Source organism: Perca fluviatilis, chromosome 22, assembly GCF_010015445.1.
Source record: "Perca fluviatilis chromosome 22, GENO_Pfluv_1.0, whole genome shotgun sequence".
Classification (NCBI taxonomy): domain Eukaryota; kingdom Metazoa; phylum Chordata; class Actinopteri; order Perciformes; family Percidae; genus Perca; species Perca fluviatilis.
Genome location: NC_053133.1, coordinates 30874658 through 30895219, shown reverse-complemented (window position 1 = coordinate 30895219; position 20562 = coordinate 30874658). Strand labels below are relative to the sequence as shown.

The window sequence follows — 20562 nt, the reverse complement described above, 5'->3', positions numbered from 1 at the left end:
TGTGTGTATATATCTCACCTTGCAGCTCCAGCCGTTGCCCGGTGTGTGATCCAGAGGTGGTGTGAGACAGTGTGTGTGGTAGGCTTTATCACAGCGCTCACACACCAGCAACACACCATCATCCCCTCGCAATCTAACACACACACACACACACACACAGACAGAGAGACAGACAGACAGACAGACACACACACACAGAGTTTTTGGGGTTAGTTCAAACAGAATGGCTGCCAGATTGTCCAACAGTGTCTGAAACCTCCTCCCTCTAACTTCTTTCAGTCGTCCCCCATGGGTGTGTGGATTGCCGTTTCCTTTGGGGCATCACCATCTGGGTTTTTTCAACCAGATTTGACAGTATTCGGTGAGAGAGTGGAGCTGGGGTGCATGACTAAGCCAGTGTTGTTGATGGTTTTTCTGTGGCGCTGCGCTAAGCTAAACCCTAAAGAGGGAAAGTTGCTGATTTTGCAACCCTTCTGAAGCAAATCATCCAACGGAGATTCATAGGGGGGTGCAAAAAAATAAATAAAACAGATTCAAAATCAATTCATAGAATTCAAAAAAATCTATTCATATTTTAAAAATAAAATTAATAAATAAATATATAAAAATTTTATTTTTAAAATTGTAGATAGACAGATAGACCAATAGACCAATAGACAGACAGACAGACAGACAGACAGACAGATAGATAGATAGAACTCTAGTGTCCGTGTACATGGAAATTTGTCTTGCAATACAAGCTCCAACAATTGACCTCTCGCCGGCCCCTCCCCCAAAACGGCCATTGTCCAATCACACATCATAGCAACCGTTACTATGTGAGCAGGTCCGACAAACAAGCAAGATGGTGAAGCGGTGCGCCCACGGCGTTTGTAAATCGGACACTAGATACCCCGAGAGATCGTCTGGAGGATTCATTTGCACTAACGTGTTTCCTATTTGGCAGCCTGAGAACTGGTATTAAAGGCTGGAGAGAGAATGGGGAATGAAAAGAGATCATGCGGTCAACAGTGTTGCCGTAATAAATCGGACTCCAGCTGAAGTTTATTTAATTTATAGCCGACATCCTTGACACATGTATTCTATAGTCCTAATAGTAATATACAGGCTTATATTGCAATCTCTTAGGCCTACATGTAGGTGTACTTATATTTAAATAAACACACAGTAGCTGAGTTTATGCAGTGTCTTTTATTTTACTCATGTTTTTATTCATGAGTCAGAACGAGGCAACAGCTGAGGGAGAGTGAGTGTCCTCCGCCCCCCCCCCACCGTGCTGGACCCGGTCTCCTGACAGCAGAGGGGCTGGAAAAACAAGCCGAAATAACTCGGTCAATGGTACAAATAAATCGTTCACGTTCAAGAGAAAACGTTTCATAAATGAGGGCCAACGTGCGCGGTGCCTACAGTGGATAAAACAGTGTGGACAAATGTGTTGAACATTACGAAGCATAAATACGTCTGCTCAAAGCTAAGGCTAACCGCTAACTAGTTACCGTGTTGTCTAGATCTACTAACTAGAGGCAAGAACACAAATTGGACCAAAGTTAACCTCCTCTCTAAGCTAAGTTTAACGAGCCCTTTAGCTTTAGCCAACATTAGTTAACATGTTAGCTAACGCTAGCTACATTAGTTGCTGTTGTGTTGGGTCTTTGAGCTCCCCAACTTTATTTTTCGTCAGTTTACAACAAAGTCGAACATTTGAATATATCCCTCCACTGCGTACTGTAACCCCTTTTGCCTCGATCTGGAGGATATCGCGGAGGTATCGCTCCAAAAAAGGTCACTGACACGCCCGGGTATACCTCCTCCCGTCATGGCCATCTGTCGCGCTGGTCGTGTTTGACCATTTGTTTGTCGGACGTAGCAACAGTAACTAAGGGGGGCGGGGCTTGGCGAAAGGCTAATTACAACACAACAACTGATTGTGTGATTTTAGGTTTGGGCATCAGTAAAAATAAATAGATAAATAATATGAGGGGGGGGGCTGCCCTGCAAGAGTGGTCTTAAATAGCCATGAATACATAGATGAGAGTGAAAGTGAAAGTGTGTGTGGGGGCGACGTATCACTTCTTTGGCCTCCTGTGTAGATTCAGTATGTCTACTGCAATCACATGGGAAAAGTAACTGCGTTTGCATCGAATCTTGAGCCTGAAAATCGATTTTGAATCGAATCGTGACATTTTCTGAACGGTGCACCCCTAGAGACATACCTGTCGGGTAAACACAGACCTCCTGGTACTTGGAGTCGTTCATCTACATGTACGGCAGAACAGAAAACCTGGACACCTTCCCTTTAAGTTACCAGCTAACGTAGAACTCTGAGCAGACATTTTGAGGCAAGCCAAAATGTCCCAGTGAATCTATCTTCCTCTTCGTCATACTATATAAATACTTGTGTATTTGTACTTGTGTGTGCTCCCAACGGTGCTGGAAGAGGAAGTCAAAGTGTGACACCACACAGAGTGATGTCATGGAGACGCAGTCGGCCACAGCGTTTCAAACGTGTGATTATCAGGGCTGTACAGATTAGTTTTGGGACATTTTTCCCCCCGTATTAGATAGTGACAGTGGATAGACAGGAAAAGGTCTATCCACTGTGTACCCGTGCAGGGCTGCTGCACATGAGGAGGGAGCAGGGGGGGAGGGGAGGAGGGGGGGGGGCTGCTCCTCAGTCACACAACAGAGGAGAGAGGAGACTGTTTTGGTATCCACAAGAGAGAAATACCTTGGCGTGCTCGCTGGACAACACTGGCGTATTTTCTACAGAAAGTTGCCAGGTTTGTCGCTAGTCGCTTTTGTGGGGAAAAAAGTCGATGAGGGGTTATGAAAAGTCGCTAAGTAGGCAACACTGCAAGTTTATCTTTAAGGTTGGGTGAGGAATGTGTTTTACTTTGAAGGTGTACATCTCCTGGCTGCCAGCCCAGAGAATAAAACCCAAAAAGAAATGATTCTGTTTGCAGACAGAAGCTGTCCTAGCGTGGGTTACCTGCAGCTCTGACACACTCGACACTGGGGACACTGCCAGCCGGCCCGGCACAGGGGGGAGGGGGCCAGAGGGGGGTCCAGGCAGCTGCCATGGTAACAGCTACCGCAGCAACAGCACATCAACAGACCGCCGACATCCCCGCCACTCGAACACAACACACACTGCGAGGACACTGGACACAGAAAGACACAAAAAACTATTTTAAGCTAATAAAAGAGAGTTTTCATCCTCTGCTTTGGTGTTAATATTAAGTGTGTGTGTGTGTGTACCTGTGTGTGTGTACACCTCTGTGTGTGTGTACACCTCTGTGTATGTGTACCTGTGTGTGTGTGTACCTCTGTGTGTGTATACCTGTGTGTGTGTGTACACCTCTGTGTGTGTGTGTGTGTGTGTGTGTGTGTGTACCTGTGTGTGTGTGTGTACCTGTGTGTGTGTGTCTTGTACACAGTGTGTGTCTCTGGCTCCAGTCCTGCTGAGCTCCGGCGGCAGCAGCACAGGGGAAGTGGAAGCTCCGCCCACAGCCCGTCTCCCGGCAACGCAGCGACGCGCCGAGCCGACGGCAGAATGCACACACCTGGACGGGTGAGAGAAGGGGCGGGGCTTAGTGAGGCCGTACACACCTGGATTCCTCCTCAGTGTGTGATGTCATTGATCACAAACTCACCTGTGTGCTTCCTGAGTCGATGGCTTTGTCCACGTAGAGCAGTGATTGGCCCTCGCCGCGACACACCCCCTCTGACCAGGCTGCACACTGCAGGTGAGCACAGCACTGACCTACACACAGACAGGCAGACAGACAGACAGACAGGCAGACAGACAGGCAGGCAGACAGACAAACAGACAGAGAGTCAGGATGGACTGAAGGAGGTCAGGATGTAAAGAAAAGGTTAAAGAGAGGAGGAAGGTAGCTTCCTGTACCTGTGGGGTCAAACAGTGATTGGACGTTGATGTCATGTGGAAGGCCGATGGGTCCGAGCTGCTCCACAAACTCTAAGGAAGACTCGCCGTCTGAAACACCAACACACTGATCAGACTAGAGCTGCAGGGACTGGTCCAGCAACACAAGAATACAGGAAATAAATAAAATGAGTAGGAGAGGATGATTAGAGAGTACTTACCACACTGTTCTGGACTGCTGCACCTACACACACACCAGAGAGAGAGAGAGAGAGAGAGAGAGAGAGAGAGAGAGAGAGAGAGAGAGAGAGAGACAGACACAGTTAGAGAGAGTGAGAGAGAGACACACACAAAGAGAGCGAGAGAGAGACACACACACACAGGGAGAGAGAGACACACAGAGAGCGAGAGACACACACAGTTAGAGAGAGAGAGAGAGAGAGAGAGCGAGAGAGAGAGAGAGACAGACAATGAAAAAGCTCTTTTGTAAACTCTTATTAGGTTAGGTTAGTTTGACTTTTATTTTGAAAGAGCATAAACAGGAAGTGCGGCCACTTACGTGGGCGGGGCCTGGTTGCCGCGGTAGCAGTGGTCGTGGCAGTCGTTGTCCCGGTCGGGGGAGGCGCGCAGGTTGAGGATGTGGAGCGGGATGTAGCCCGGCGTCGGGCCGAACACCACCAGGCGGCCCTGTCCCAGAGGAGGCTCGTCGCCACGGTAACAGAAGGCACACTGCTTCAGACTGCACACACACACACACACACACACACACACACACACACACACACACACACACACACACACACACACACACACACACACACACACACACACACACACACACACACACACACACACACACACACACACACACACACACACACAATATAAATACAACATATATAAAGATATATATAAATACAACATATATAAAGATATATATAAATACAACATATATAAAGATATATATAAATACAACATATATAAAGATATATATAAATACAACATATATAAAGATATATATATACAAATACAACATATATAAAGATATATACAAATACAACATATATAAAGATATATATAAATACAACATATATAAAAGATATATATAAATACAACATATATAAAGATATATATAAATACAACATATATAAAGATATATATATACAAATACAACATATATAAAGATATATATAAATACAACATATACACACTGAACATTTAGGGGCACACACCGTAAATCAACATGCTAACCAAATATTCACATTTCTACTAATTTCCACTGTATTACTTAATAAATACTTGGATAATAGATGCAGAAATTACAATGTGCCGTTTCAAATTCAGTCTCACTTGTGAAGATGCAACATAGACTACGTTTACATGCAGCCAATAACCCGTTCAAAACCGGAATATTAGCAATAACCCGGTCGCGCACGGCCATGTAAACACCGGCAAAAAACCCGAATATGCTCATATTCCGGTTTTTAAAAACCCGAATATGCTACCTGGGTTACCCCTTTTCTAACCCGAAATTTTGGTCATGTAAACGAGTATCGGCATATCCCATCACAAGGAACATTGATTTGTGTTCTGCACATGTTCTATTTGCAAGGAGTCTCGGTAGAAGAAGTAGAGGAACTTCTTGTATGCGCCAGAAAACCTGCGCGCAGTATACCGGAAGTAAACAGGAAGTAAACAGGAAGTAGAGGTAAACATGGCGAGACGCAGCACAGCACCACACTTTTGGAGCGAGGAGGAAACCAGTTTCTTCATCAGTGTGGTGATAAACCATGAATATAATGTCTTTTGTTGAGTAGGAGTAACTCTCTGCTCACTCTTATTCCGAATGTTTCAGAAACCCAAACAGTGACCTTAACCCGACCAGAACCCGAAAATTGACAGCTTGTAAACGTAGTCAGAGAAGGTAAACTGACAGCCCCATCGCTGTCATGACAGTAAAAAAATATATATAATTTTTTTTTATTATTGTATTTGATTATTGCCTCTCCCAGGCTGTCAGCTGTCCTCCTACAGCAGGAGCCGGCTGCTGCTCGTTAGCTAACGTTAGCTTTCTAATTTCAAAATATAAAATACACTGCTGTGGACTTCATTCATGTGTTCACTGGGTTGATGGACTGAGGATGGGAGGAGGAGTCAGCACCATCTCAACCAGGGGGTTCAGGACTCAGCCGGTGCATCCCTACTTCTTCATACAGATTCACCTTCACCCTGAAAAAACTAACCCTCAAAAACCATCTGAACCCCGAAGTGAGAACTCAAAACAGGCCGACTCATCGTTTCTGGGGGCCGTGTGCAGTATTTGTTTATTTTCTCCAACGCGATCATAATTAGGGATGCACCGATCCAAATTTTTCAGTCCCGATACCGATGCCTGGGCTTTGTGTATCTGCCGTCCTAGGCTCTTTATTTACATGTGTTGCAGCTGTATATTTTCAAACTGGTAAAAACTGTCTTTGCATTTTATTTTAATCACAATCTGTTTTAATAAAAGAGCTTGTGAAAAGTGGCTTTGACTGAAAACTGAACATTTAGCCCACTTTGTAAAATAATACAGAGCTATACATCGTGTATCGCCATTCAGCGCTAATGGCGACGCAAGGAAAAATTCGGGTGCACCCAAAAGTTGTTTAGGTGCACCCAAAAGTTGTTTAGGTGCACCCAAGGTGTGCGTTTAGGTGTTTTTTTTTACTGATATTTACTTTCAACTAAAACAAAAAGTGTGCTTTGTCGCGATGTGTTCATTGCGCCAGTTGATATTACACCGACTAGAGATGCAAAGATGACAACTTTCTAGGCCGATACCGATTTTAGCCGATTTCATTTTTTCTAACCACTTTGCAGCACACACAAATATGTATTTTCTATCTTTTCTTTAATTGAACATGTGTTGAACAGATAATGGATCACTATATAACAGAACTATATAAATGACTCCTGGTGTGGGACATCCACACACATCTAAAGAGCAACGCTAGAACCATTTCCTTCTTCTCACATCTAATATCCCACTACAGAGAGATGTGATTCAGGTTCTTGGTGTGGTCCCTCCACGCTCTACTGTCTCCCTGCAGGTCTTCATATTGTAAACTTGTTCTCTTCTGACCACACGCTGAAGAATGTCCAAACAGCTGACATGTTGCAGGTTAACTCACCAGGTTCCCTACATGTGGGAGAATAGCGGCGACACGCGCTTCACATGGCGAGCAGGTAGGTGCCACACACTAGGGCTGAACGATTTTTGAAAATAATCTAATTGCGATTTATTTAAAAAATATTGCGATTGCGATTCGATATGCGATTATTTTTTAAGCTCTTTGTCTTCTGTATTAGTCAACAAAAACTAGCAATAAATCATTGTATAGTATGAACTTCACAAGATTAGATAGATTAAACAAGCTGTTCTTTCCTGGAGGCCAGGCCTGTATGTGATGGTGAAATTAGGGGGATGCGGAATTTATATGAATGACCTCTTTTATTTAACTACTTCAATCCCAGTAGTATATTGAGCACTGACCAAGCCTGGTGGAAACATTCATATGAAAGTCAGAAATAAATCACACTAAAGTGCAGATTGCAGAAATATAAAAACAAATGTGGCTTTACAACACTTAGTAGTATTTAGATTATTTAATTATTATTTACATAGACATATGTAAACATGTGGATTGCATTTTTTAAACACTGTCTTTGAACTTTACTAGACAGTTGAATAAGTAAAATATATACATCGGTGTATTTTCTTTAACAGCGCACAGAGAGGAGCTGCCTCCAGCCCCTCCCTCCCTCATGAAGTTGCGTGCCGTGTGCATGACAGCGTCAACGACGCTGCACTAGCTCAGAGAGGCTATCGTTACGTTAGCAGTAGCATGCAGGTGTTGCCGTGGGATTAGCTAACTGTACTAATAAAACCGTTGAAACACCGTGGCCACGCTGCTGTGACAGCTCCCCGAACGTCATTTATCAGAGTCTGGTTGTTACCCTACCCCTCCGCGGCAGTCTCCTCCGCTCCATATCTTTATAATGGAGCTAACCGGAGCTAACCGCTAATCAGAGCTAATCGTTGCTAACCGAGCCTTCTGTTGCGGCCTGTATTCATTAACTGCATGTGTGGACTGGAGCCCAATAAAACCCCTTACAAGTTTTAAACTACAACTCAGAGTTGTTTGAATGACAGAAATCTGCTCAAGGTACGGGCGTACCGTTAGCGTGCTAAGTTGATGCTTTCTCTGCGGACTACGGAGTGCGGACTGATTTGCTCTCGTGAGTCACGTGACCAAATGGCAGCCTTTGCGATTAGGAAATCGCGTTTTAACATATCGCGATATTATCGCAAATGCAATTAATCGTTCAGCCCTACCACACATGGCGGCATTGGCGATTTTAGACCCTTATTGGGGGCCTTAAGCCCATCTCAGCCCTCCTAAAAGTTATAATAATAATTAAAAAAAAATTGTGCCTTTGGCTGAGTCTTGCTCTATCTAATCAATCAGAGGGCGAGCAGGAATGCAGTTGTGAAGTTTAACATTGGTAGTTCCCAGAGAAAGAGAAGAAGTTGGTCATTTCATGGAGCAGATTAGAGCCCAAAGGGAAACGTAGTCCGGTTTACTTCCATCATAGCCTTAATATTGTCAAAAAACGTTTAGTAGCTAGCTCAGAGATAATCAGCTAATGAAATTACTGATTTAGCATGGGGGGGGGGGGTTAACACTTTTGCAAGCACTGTATACGTGTCACATAAAGGCCTGATCCTAGCATCTCACCCTGCACGGCAGAGAAGTTGAGAGAAAGGAAAAAGAGACCGTGTTGTGGCATCTGTGTGTGTGTGTGTGTGTGTGTGTGTGTGTGTGTGTGTGTGTGTGAGAGTGTGTGTGTGTGTGTGTGTGTGTGTGTGTGTGTGTGTGTGTGTGTGTGTGTGTGTGTGTGTGTGTGTGTGTGTGTGTGAGAGTGTGTGTGTGTGTGTGTGTGTGTGTGTGTGTGTGTGTGTGTGTGTGTGTGTGTGTGAGTGTGAGTGTGTGTGTGTGTGTGTGTGTGTGTGTGTGTGTGTGTGTGTGTGTGTGTGTGTGTGTGTGTGTGTGTGTGTGTGAGTGTGTGAGTGTGTGGTGAGGAGTGAGTGTGAGTGTGTGTGTGTGTGAGTGTGTGTGTGTGTGACCGAACCCAGCCCGAGCCAGACAGTTAAAATCTAATTTTCTCTCATACTAATGAAAGGTGTAGGCTCCGTGTTTGTGTGAAAGCTTTTGTGAAGCAGCTGTAGGAAGGCATTCTGAACTGTCAACAGATGAGCTCATCAGCTCACACGGGGAAACAAGCGCACGTTAATCAGCTGTTAACATGTTCAGCGTGTTAACCTCTCCTGATCGCTTCGCTTCCACCGTGGTCAGAGAACCAGCAGAGACTGGTTACCTCCAGGGCCCTCGTTAGAACATTAATAAGGTCGGGGTTAAAATCCTGTTTCTGGTGAGACAATGACTGAACTTGGCTTTCAGTCTGACACCACACACACACACTGGGTACTAAACTTATTCACCAACTCTGCTCTGGTTGCATCTACAACATGTCTGCTTCCTCTTTCTCTCTGCTGCCCACTTCTCACACACTCACTCACACACACACACACACACACACACACACACACACCTCTCTTAAAAGGAGCCGCAGCACCATTGTAAAACATTGCCTTATCGCGCTGATGTCACCGAGCCCGACCCATACCATCATTTCTAAATATCTGGTATCCGTGCCTTAGTGTGCGTGCGTCCTTGAGAACTGTAACTCATATAACTCATGTTGTCAGTTAATTGTAGCGTTGACCGGCATGAAATCACAATAATCATAATGATCCTGTTTACTTTCATTATTATAAATCAGATGGATTTACTCTCTTATAGGGTTGGGCATCGTTTGGATTTTAACGATTCTGATTCCGGTTCTCATCGATTCTCGATTCCGATTCTGTGAGTGTGGAGTTGAAACGGGTCACATGCTTATTTCACAAATAAGAGGAAAGTTTTATTTTGATTCAAAAGGTGGGTTGCAGTTTGACGGGGCTTTTTCAACGTAAAATAAAGCCTCACTAGAGCACCGCTTACTGGGCTCCATGGCTGCAACACAACAAGCGCCTGGTCGCTACGGAAACCAGAACTTGCGCATGTTAAATCTGGAACCCGTGATCAGATTAGAAACCAAATCCTCCAAACGATTTCCGCTGGAATCGTAATTTTTGAAACGACTCCAAGTAGGAATGGGTTCTCGATGCCCAGCCCTGCGCTCTTATTGCCTTGTTGTTCTGTTTGGGTCTTCTAGAGCAGGGCGATGTGGAGAAAATCGGATATCACGATATATTCTTGACCAAATACCTCGTTATCGATACTGCAGCGATATTCTAGGGTTGACAATTGGTGCTTTAACAAAATCTCTTCACACTTAGATATTAGATAAATAATCATCAGTAATGTGGACATAATATCTAAGTGGGGAAAAGGCCAATAATAGAACAGATAGAACAGTCCTGTAGGGTCAAAAAAGTACAGCACTTTACTGTGATGCAGCCTTTAAAACCAGGAAAAGACACTTATGTCATATTATGATATTATTATATCCAAACTAAGACGATATCTAGTCTCATATCACGATATGGATATAACAGATATATTGCCCAGCCCTGGTGTCTTCTATGCTTTTGGCAACACAGATGTATAGATATTCCACATCATCCCAGCCCTAAAACCCGCTGTCTCACCGTTTGGTGGTGTGTCCCAGGCTGGGGGTCGGCGAGCACCCCGAGTCCTCCGACAGAGACAGCTGGCACAGCGGGGACAGGGCGTCCTCGTCCTCCAGGCGCAGGCAGGGGGACGCCGGAAGACTGGGGCAGGGGCTCAGGGCCGCACCCCCTTCTGTCTCCATAGGGACCGCGCTGGGACTGCAGTCCACCTGCATGGGGGTGGGGCTGTGGGCCGGGCTCAGGTCCCGGGACGCAGGACTGGAGGCAGGGGGCACGCCGGCAGCTGCAGGCTCGGTTCTGTCCGCGACTTCGGCACTGGGAGCCGGTTCTGGGTCTGAGCCGGACTCTGGGACTGCGGGGGGGTCAGGGTCCTGGATGGGGTCAGGGTCCTGGATGGGGTCAGGGTCCTGGATGGGGTCAGGGGTCGTGTTGGATTTTCTCCTGGAGGAGGACCGACGGCGTCCTGTTGTCTTCTCCGTCACCTCTGTTAAAAACATTACAAACATATCACAGAGTAAAGTCAACCAGTAAACAGGGACTGGAAAGGCTACACACACACACACACACACACACACACACACACACACACACACACACACACACACACACAACACACGAGACACACACACACACACACACACACACACACACACACACACACACACACACACACACACACAGAGACACACACACACACACAGAGACACTCACACACACTCACACACACACAGAGACACACACACACACAGAGAGACACTCACACACACTCACACACACACACAAACACAACACATGCTACACACAACAGAGACACACACACACAAACACACACACACACTCACACACACACAGAGACACACGACACACACACACACACACACACACAGAGACACACACACACACAGAGAGACACACACACACACAGAGACACACACACAGACAGACACACACACACACACAGAGACACACACACACAGACAGACACACACACACACACACAGACACACACACAGACAGACACACACACACACACAGAGACACACACAGTAAACAAACAGCCTCGGATGGAAACGTACCTGTTTTCTGGGGGGTTTTCTTCTCCGCGGCGTCCGTGCTCTCTTCATCCTCTACCTGGGCTCGGCCTCGACCCCCCTACACACACACACACACACACACACACACACACACACACACACACACACACACAGTCAGATCAACAGTGTGACTTCTAAAGCTGCGAGCAGTTTTTTTTTTAAAGTGCAACTGTGGCTTTAAATGTCCATACAGCTGATCGCATCTGAACACGTTGTTTCAATCTGATGACATCATGATCACAACATCATGATGTCATCAGATCCACAGGGCAGCAGTTTGTTGGTGATGTCATGTGTATAAAAAAAATGTCTCCTAGGAACGCGGCATAAATAATTACTATTATTAGCTCCACCCATTTACAACTCTCACCTGAACTTTAACCAGCAGTTTAGGTAAGAGCGAGAGAGAGAGTGAGTGTGTGTGTGTGTGTGTGTGTGTGTGTGTGTGTGTGTGTGTGTGTGTGTGTGTGTGTGTGTAGTGGTGGCAGGAGGTAAAACCTGGAGCAGATTCAGTCCGGCAAACACACCTCCTCCTCACTGATCATTACCCAGCATGCAACTTAACCACTTCCTCTCTCACACATCTCACCCCACACACGCACGCACACATGCTCACAGACATACACACACACACACACACACACACACACACACACACACAGACACACACACACAGACACACAGACAGACCTCCTGCAGATCAGTGTTTGTCTTCAGATGACTCCCTCTGAGTGTTAAATAGTCATACAGTCTAATGAATCGATTTCTAAACGTTAGCGCTGCAACTACTGAGACGTGTGGATTACTTTCTGGATGGATGGATTTGTCGTTTGGTCTCTAAACTGTCAGAAAATGGTGGAAAATGTCAATCAGGGATTCCCAAAATAATACGTGCATGTGAACGTAGTTATTGAGCTGAAATGAAAACACCGTGCTGCAGCGTGTGTAAGGTGTGAGCCGGTGTTTTTTCGGGGGTATACCATTCACTTCACCGGCAGTACTGACAACAGATAAAGCCACCGTGTATGAGAAGCTCAAGCTAGTTGTTTTACGGTCTCAAAACGCTGCTCAAGAAGGGCTCTTCACACCGGGAGAAACTCTTGGCCCGCGTGGTCTCGTGGATCTGCGCTCCTCGTTTGAACAGACAGGCGATCAATGAGCGGTAACCATGGAGATTCTGTGCACTACTGTATCGGTAATTACGGACGTTACCCGATATATCCGGTCAGTGCCGTCTGACAGACACAAGCCCCCCCCCCCCAGGTCTGAGTCCTGACAACTGTTGGAGGTGCTCCAGGAGTTCCTGCATGACGTCACTTCTGTTGACGTTCCAAATAAATACCAAACAAAGCAGAGCCAGCTCACCCCTCCCTCAATGTTTCCCTAACTGTCACGACTAACTGACTAACTGTCACTAACCCACACCCCCCCCCCCCTCCCACAACCATCTTGGCTGTGATTGGCTGGAACGTAGTTTGTTGTGTTTTGGTGCACAGCCTGTTCCCCGAGTGTCTGTGTTGTCTCCTGAGACCGGTGTGTTCGGGGCAGCTGGCTGATCGAGGAGAGATGTCTACCATTTGAGACAAAAATTAAATGTTTTATATTTTAGTGAACTCACAAACACAAGAATCCATCAGTTGTTCATTGACTTGTGCTCGTGTAGGGAAAAGTTCAAGACAATTCAACTCTTGGTGGGGGGGTGACGAGCACGAACGCCATAGTTTTCACGGGATTTTGCCCAGTGGTCGCGTCTCCTGTCAAACTGCCTGCTGCTCCCCCTACCTGCTCTGCCTACCTGCTCCGTGACCCCCCCTACCTGCCCTGCTCTGCCTACCTGCTCCATGCCCCCCCTACCGGCACTTGAAAATAAAAACATACGTAGCAGTGTGCAGTGTTTCCTCTATGTTGATTTGACCGTGGCGGCCCCCCCACGGCAACCTTTCTGCCCCCCATGGTATCAGAAACAGGGCTGCATTGTTAGAGTGCATGTCGGAGAATAGCCAGACACACGAGGAGAACTAGCCAGTTGAGATAGTGTGTACAGTCTATAGGTCCTGTATCAGTCTATAGGTCCTAGGTCCTGTATCAGTCTATAGGTCTTGTATTAGTCTATAGGTCCTGTATTAGTCTATAGGTCTTGTATTAGTCTATAGGTCCCGTATTAGTCTATAGGTCCCGTATCAGTCTATAGGTCTTATATTAGTCTATAGGTCCTGTATCAGTCTATAGGTCTTGTATTAGTCTATAGGTCCCGTATTAGTCTATAGGTCCCGTATTAGTCTATAGGTCTTATATTAGTCTATAGGTCCTGTATTAGTCTATAGGTCTTATATTAGTCTATAGGTCCTGTATCAGTCTATAGGTCTTATATTAGTCTATAGGTCCTGTATCAGTCTATAGGTCTTGTATTAGTCTATAGGTCTTATATTAGTCTATAGGTCCTGTATCAGTCTATAGGTCTTGTATTAGTCTATAGGTCCCGTATTAGTCTATAGGTCCTGTATTAGTCTATAGGTCTTATATTAGTCTATAGGTCCTGTATCAGTCTATAGGTCTTGTATTAGTCTATAGGTCTTGTATTAGTCTATAGGTCCTGTATTAGTCTATAGGTCCTGTATTAGTCTATAGGTCCTGTATTAGTCTATAGGTCCTGTATTAGTCTATAGGTCCTGTATTAGTCTATAGGTCTTATATTAGTCTATAGGTCTTATATTAGTCTATAGGTCCTGTATTAGTCTATAGGTCCTGTATTAGTCTATAGGTCCTGTATTAGTCTTTAGGTCCTGTATTAGTCTTTAGGTCTTGTATTAGTCTATAGGTCCTGTATTAGTCTATAGGTCTTGTATTAGTCTATAGGTCCTGTATTAGTCTATAGGTCCTTAAATTTAATTTAAGTTAACTGGTGATGTTGATTGTTTGTATTCTTCACCTGCGAACCTACCCCCACTGCTAAAGAAATCCTAAAGGAAAGACTGGTGTGGATGTAGCCTGAGCACAAGAGGATGGACAGTCCATTAAATACATGGGAGATTTCTTTTGTGTGTCAGATTATTGTGAATTATTTCTACAGGTTACGTTTAATATAACAGACGGTAGGGAAGGCAAAGACATCTCTCTGCTCTCCGCTGAGGTGGACACATTGTTTACCATTGCACATTAGCCTAGCAGCTAGCGGAGTTTCCTTCCGTTTACACCTTAATCACGACAAAAACCACACGGTTAGTTTTCAGCCTGCATGCACGTTTTGCAGCCTAAAACAGAGCAGCTTCTAATGGCAGAGAGAGCAACAAGTTAGCAGCCTTTAGCGCTGTACGTTGCCATGCTTACGCTACACAAACCAAGCAGCCAGATGTTTGCAGGGCTGCGGTCTAGGGATGTAACGATTACCGGTGTAACGGTAAACCACGATAAAAATGTTGATGATAACAATTACTATTTTCATTTAAAATATAATTATCACGGTGGATTACCACGGTGTGGAAGCCGTGGGTTCAATCCTTCCCAGCCTCATCCCAGCCTCCTGAGGTTGCCGCGTAGCCTACAACGTGCGTTTCTTGAAGTTGGATTCATGGCAGGAGGAGGAGATGACAGCGCTCAGGACATGTAGCGGCTCTCTAAGAGGACTAAGTCTGAAGCATGGGCATATTTAGGTAATTATAAGAATGCCAAAGGACAGTTGATTGAAGATAGTTATCCTGTCTGCAGAACATGCAGGAAAAAAGTTGCTGCTAAAGGCGGCAATACGTCAAATCTCTCGTTCCTTTGATGTTAAAAGTTGCACTTTTGATAAGGTTTTGCCTATATTTTTGTAATATAATTAAACACTGTTACACTTTGTGAAACTATTTCAGCTTGTGTAGGCCTATCAGTGCTTTCTGAACATATTGAACACACTTTTAAAAATACCGCGATAATACCGAAAACAGTGATAGCATTGGTCACTGTAACCGTGAGGTTATGTTTTCATACCGTTCCATCCCGACTGCAGACCCGATAATATAAGGAGGAGAAACACAGATTTTAAACATCAAAGACTTGGATATCAACAGGTTTTTGGATATGAGGCGACCTTTTCTAGAAGCTGGTTGAAGGAACGAAATAGGGACGCTGTGTTCACACGGTCCAACAAGTCCTCCACCGCTGGAACACTTTCAAAAATAATTATTTTATACGGCTACATGTCAACGGGAATATTAGAGGAATCTTTCATTAGCCGTGTGAACAGCTCAGTGGGAATATCATCTTTAAAGGGGGAACTATGCCGTTTTTTTTAGCTTAATTTACCTTTACTGAACAGCTTTGGAGTCATTGGAATGGTTATATGACTATTTTTCGCGTTGAATGGTGGCCGTCGTGCTTCCCCCTAGCGCCTGTGAGCAGAAAAACCACCCTCGCAACTTTGGGCCTCAGCGTCAGGAAGTAGGGCTGCACGATTATGGCCAAAATGATAATCACGATTATTTTGATCAATATTGAGATCACGATTAATTATCACGATTATTTGTTGATTTTAGCCAAAACAAAATTTTATTGTCACATAATTATATAATTATAACTGCTTTTACATCCATATTGTGCTACATTCCTCCTTTATTGAAGGATACTGTGAAGGAGTATGCCATTTCAGCTGTTGTGCGACCGCTTTCCACACATGCACGTTTGCCGTGAAAGATACAGGCAACGCAATTTTCTGTTCACGTTAACGCCACATGTAGTGCCTGGTATCTACCGGAAGAAATAGCTACGCGGATTTCTGTGGCTCATTACACTGCCACTTACATGTCTGCGTTACGCTCTGACGCTCCGAAACCCACGTTATAGGCAACATAAACATCGCTGAATGTCACGCTAGTAAACACTAATGACACGTTACACAGCAGGTAACGTTAGCCTACCGTTAGCCACAGTAGTAACTGGATTAAACACGGCTAAAATGCTGACTGCTTAACAGTGTAGTGTGTCTGTATTTCACTGTAGGATTCCAACAGCGGGACGTCCAACAGTCTGCTGCTAAAGCTATGAGCTAAAAGACACAAACTAGCACTGGTCACTGCTGTTGTCTGAAAAACAACACAGCCGGGACAAAACGTTGCGTTTACTGGTAAACTGGTAAACATCGTGACCGGCTTATGATGACCGACTGCTACCTGTTGTGGAGTTTTCCTCACGTTACTCCGTCCTCTGTGACTGTCTACATCTAGAAACTAAGCTGCGCGGTGCAGGCAGGGAACAGCTCCGATTGGCTCATGGAGACATGTGATCAGACAGTGGTTTATGGAGCGCTAGATTGGCTTTGCAAAAACTGTTCTATGAACGGAATGACGCATTTTAAATATCGCTCGATAACGCAAATTTGATCGTGGGAAGCCAAAATCGTGATCGTGATTAAAATTCGATTAATTGTGCAGCCCTATCAGGAAGAATGGCGTGATATCAGGTCGAGCGACGTAACAAATTGCTTCACGGCACTGCACACATACAGGAAGCGGCTAGCCGTAAGAACAAGGCAGAGATGGAGTTGTTCACGCTATCACAGTGTTTGCTCTGGGTTGATTTTGTAGTGGCGGCCCACCACGGTATCAGAAACAGGGCTGGACAAAAAAAAATGTAGTCACAGTTGCCTTTTAAATGATCCTGCTGACATAATGCAATGTGAGTTGGCTGGCACTCACATTGCAATGTAACAACAAGTAGAACTATTCAGAGGTGATTGGGCCCGTCCAGTTTAACTCCACATACCGTTGTGTTGATGGAGTTTATTGTCAAAACGTTGGCTTTCTTCTGAGTCGACTATTTAACGAACAGCTCCACCAAAAACGTGTAGACCTGTTGTAGAGGTTAAGTGCCCTATAGTTCCTCAAAAATACAGTTCAATCACAACTGAAAATATGCCTCATTGTGTGTGATCGAGGTGAATAAATGTATATGTTTGTGTTGCAGCAGAGTGTCAGCTCCCTTTCATATGTAAAACATTTGGTAGCGGGGCGCGGGGGGGTGTTGTTGTTGTTCGGACAGACCTGCCCCCACTGCTAAAAAAAAAAAATAAAATCCTAAAGGAAACATTGCTATCATCATGGCTGAGAGCACTGTCGGAGGAAGAGAGGGAGAGGGAACGGCAGACTGAGCGAGAGAGGAGTCAGACACGAGGAAACGTCGGAGCTGCATTGTCAGAACGGCGAGACAAACACAAGCCTGCTAATCCGATGCTGACCTGGCGTTGTTGCTGTTAAATGTAAGTATCTTTGGGATAAACTCAGTTTAATCTTTGTAGTTCTTGTAATTGTGACCTCAGGATGTTTGCTATTGTGTGTAAAGGTTTTTATTGTGATCGCTGTCTGGTACTAGCTGTCTACCTCAGTGGACACGGCTCCGTGCGATCGCCGGCATCTTTGAAAACAAATGCACATGACCAGAGGGAGAAGATGGGAGGAGGGGGGGGGTCGCCAACAAGGTTTTACAACAGCGTTGCCAAATATTTATACTGAAGCTGTAGAGCTTATAGCTCTATAGAGAAACCTGCGAGCAAAAAGCGAGAAGAGAGCGAAGAAAACAGCCAGAAAACAGTGTTTAAATCGGAATAAGTGCAAAAAACGGACTATTATGTGCATGTAAACGTAGTTATTGAGCTGAAATGAAAACACTGTGCTGCAACGTATGTTGTAATGTGTAAGCCGATGTTTTTTCGGGGGTATACCATTCACTTTACCGGCAGTATTGACTACAGATAAAGCCACCATGCCTTGAGAAGCTCAAGCTTGTTGTTTTATTGTTCACTTTTAACTCGCTCTGTACGATTCATCTGATAGATATGTATTATTTCACTCAGCGCGGCTTCATGACTTACTTCTTCCTGGATTTGGGAGTTGGAGGAGGAGGTGGAGGAGGGGGAGGAGGAGGAGTCGGGGTGGGAGGCGCAGAGCGGCCGCTGCTCCCATCTTTCCGAGGTCGCCCACGCGACCGCCTCTCGGGGGCGGGGCTTGTAGCGGCAGCTTTGGCCAGCTGAGCGCTGCGTCCAGCCCGAGTGACAGGAGGCGCCGGTCCTCTGTCCCGGGGCTCCTGAGACTGAGCCTCAGATGGCATTCTGGGTAAAAGAATTAAACAAAGTTAGAAGTCTTCCTAACAATTTAAGCACACAACATTCGTTCTTAAAGGGTAACTACTGTTATTTTCAACCTGGACCCTATTTTCCCATGCTGCCCTGGGCTGCTGCGTTGTGGTGAAAGGCTGTCGTGTTGTTAAAGAGCTGAGGCTCAGATTATTATTCTAAATGCTCCATCTAGCCTAGCTTAGCACAGATCCTGGAGGTAACCGGCTCCATCTAGCCTAGCTTAGCACAGATCCTGGAGGTAACCGGCTCCATCTAGCCTAGTTTAGCACAGATCCTGGAGATAACCGGCTCCATTTAGCCTACTGCTCCCAATAAGTGACAAAATAACGCCAACAAATAACAAGGTCACATGACACACAGCCATCTTCTAACGGTATACATACTGGGAACTATATTCTCAGAAGGCAAAGCACTGCTACTTGGGCGGAGGGATTTGCTCGCAGCAACTGAGAAGCCCCGTGGTGAGGAGCAGAGAGTGTGTGTCATGTGACCTTGTTATTAGTACACGCTGTGACTATACAAATCACAACATGTAAATAGGAACATGTTGGCGTTATTTTGTCACTTATTGGGAGCAGTAGGCTAGATGGAGCTGGTTACCTCCAGGATCTGTGCTGCTAAGCTAGAGGAGCTGTTACCTCCAGGATTGCTTAAAGCTAGCAATGGAGCCTGTATCCCAGGATCTGTGCTAAGCTAGGCTAGATGGAGCCTGTTACCTCCAGGATCTGTGCTAAGCTAGGCTAGATGGAGCCTGTTACCTCCAGGATCTGTGCTAAGCTAGGCTAGCGGTGGGTGCGTCAGACAGAGTTACGACCCCCTGGACTAGGGGTGGGGAAAAAATACACAGATGCCAAGTATCGATCTTTAATGATATATGTGTTGGTCAGTCTGTCTGCCTGACAATCCCATTTTGCAGCAATAAAATTGAAGTGAGATGAACAGATAAAACAGATGTTGACAATGACATGTTTTCCTTTGAGAACATCATTTGAAATTGGGAAAAATTTGAAGTTGGAAAAAAGGTAATACATTGCAATATATCGCAGAATATTGCAATAGGTTTAAAATCGTAATAATATCGTATTGTGACATAAGTATCGTGATGATATTGTATCGTCAGGCCTCTGGTGATTCCCACCCCTACCACGGAGATGAGAAGAGTATGTATGGACTTATCTAACTCTGGGGGACACGGCGAATAAGACAAAGACCCCATAAGTCAGCGTGTTCCTTTTACATGAAACAGCCCCAAAATCACCATCACCAAACCCACCAGACTCCATGTAAAAAATCAGGACTTTTAGTGTGTATAGAGCCAGCATATCTCCACCAGACTCCATGTAAATAATCAGGACTTTTAGTGTGTATAGAGCCAGCATATATACCAGACGCAATGTAAATAACAGGATTTTAGGTGTAGGCGATAATGCCAGCATATCTCCACCAGACTCCATGTAAATAATCAGGACTTTTAGCGTGTATAGAGCCAGCATATCTCCACCAGACTCCATGTAAATAATCAGGACTTTTAGCGTGTATAGAGCCAGCATATTTCCACATGTGAATGGGTGAATTAAGGGTTTATTTCAACCAAGACCGTCGAGTTGTGGTGAAAGGCTGCCACCGTTGTAGGATTTGCTGCCGTGGTTTGTTTGCACTTCAGGGTCACCTTAAAAGACCCCTAAACCCCCTCGCCAAAATACACGCAGCTAAATCTTCCACAACGCGGGGGAAA

General features: G+C 45.2%; 2 protein-coding genes across 2 annotated transcripts in view; both read right to left on the bottom strand.

The window, feature by feature from the left end:
• The window catches only part of kmt2ca (lysine (K)-specific methyltransferase 2Ca), a 120969-nt gene extending 102170 nt beyond the window's left edge, over positions 1–18799 (bottom strand). The window contains 11 exon segments of the mRNA XM_039789913.1: positions 19–133; positions 2990–3161; positions 3413–3563; positions 3654–3763; positions 3908–3997; positions 4108–4130; positions 4446–4625; positions 10644–11109; positions 11702–11777; positions 15689–15701; positions 18564–18799. Of these exon segments, the coding sequence (XP_039645847.1) occupies positions 19–133; positions 2990–3161; positions 3413–3563; positions 3654–3763; positions 3908–3997; positions 4108–4130; positions 4446–4625; positions 10644–11109; positions 11702–11777; positions 15689–15701; positions 18564–18799 (1632 nt within the window).
• The window catches only part of LOC120552637 (NACHT, LRR and PYD domains-containing protein 14-like), a 303082-nt gene that overhangs the window by 169581 nt on the left and 112939 nt on the right, over positions 1–20562 (bottom strand).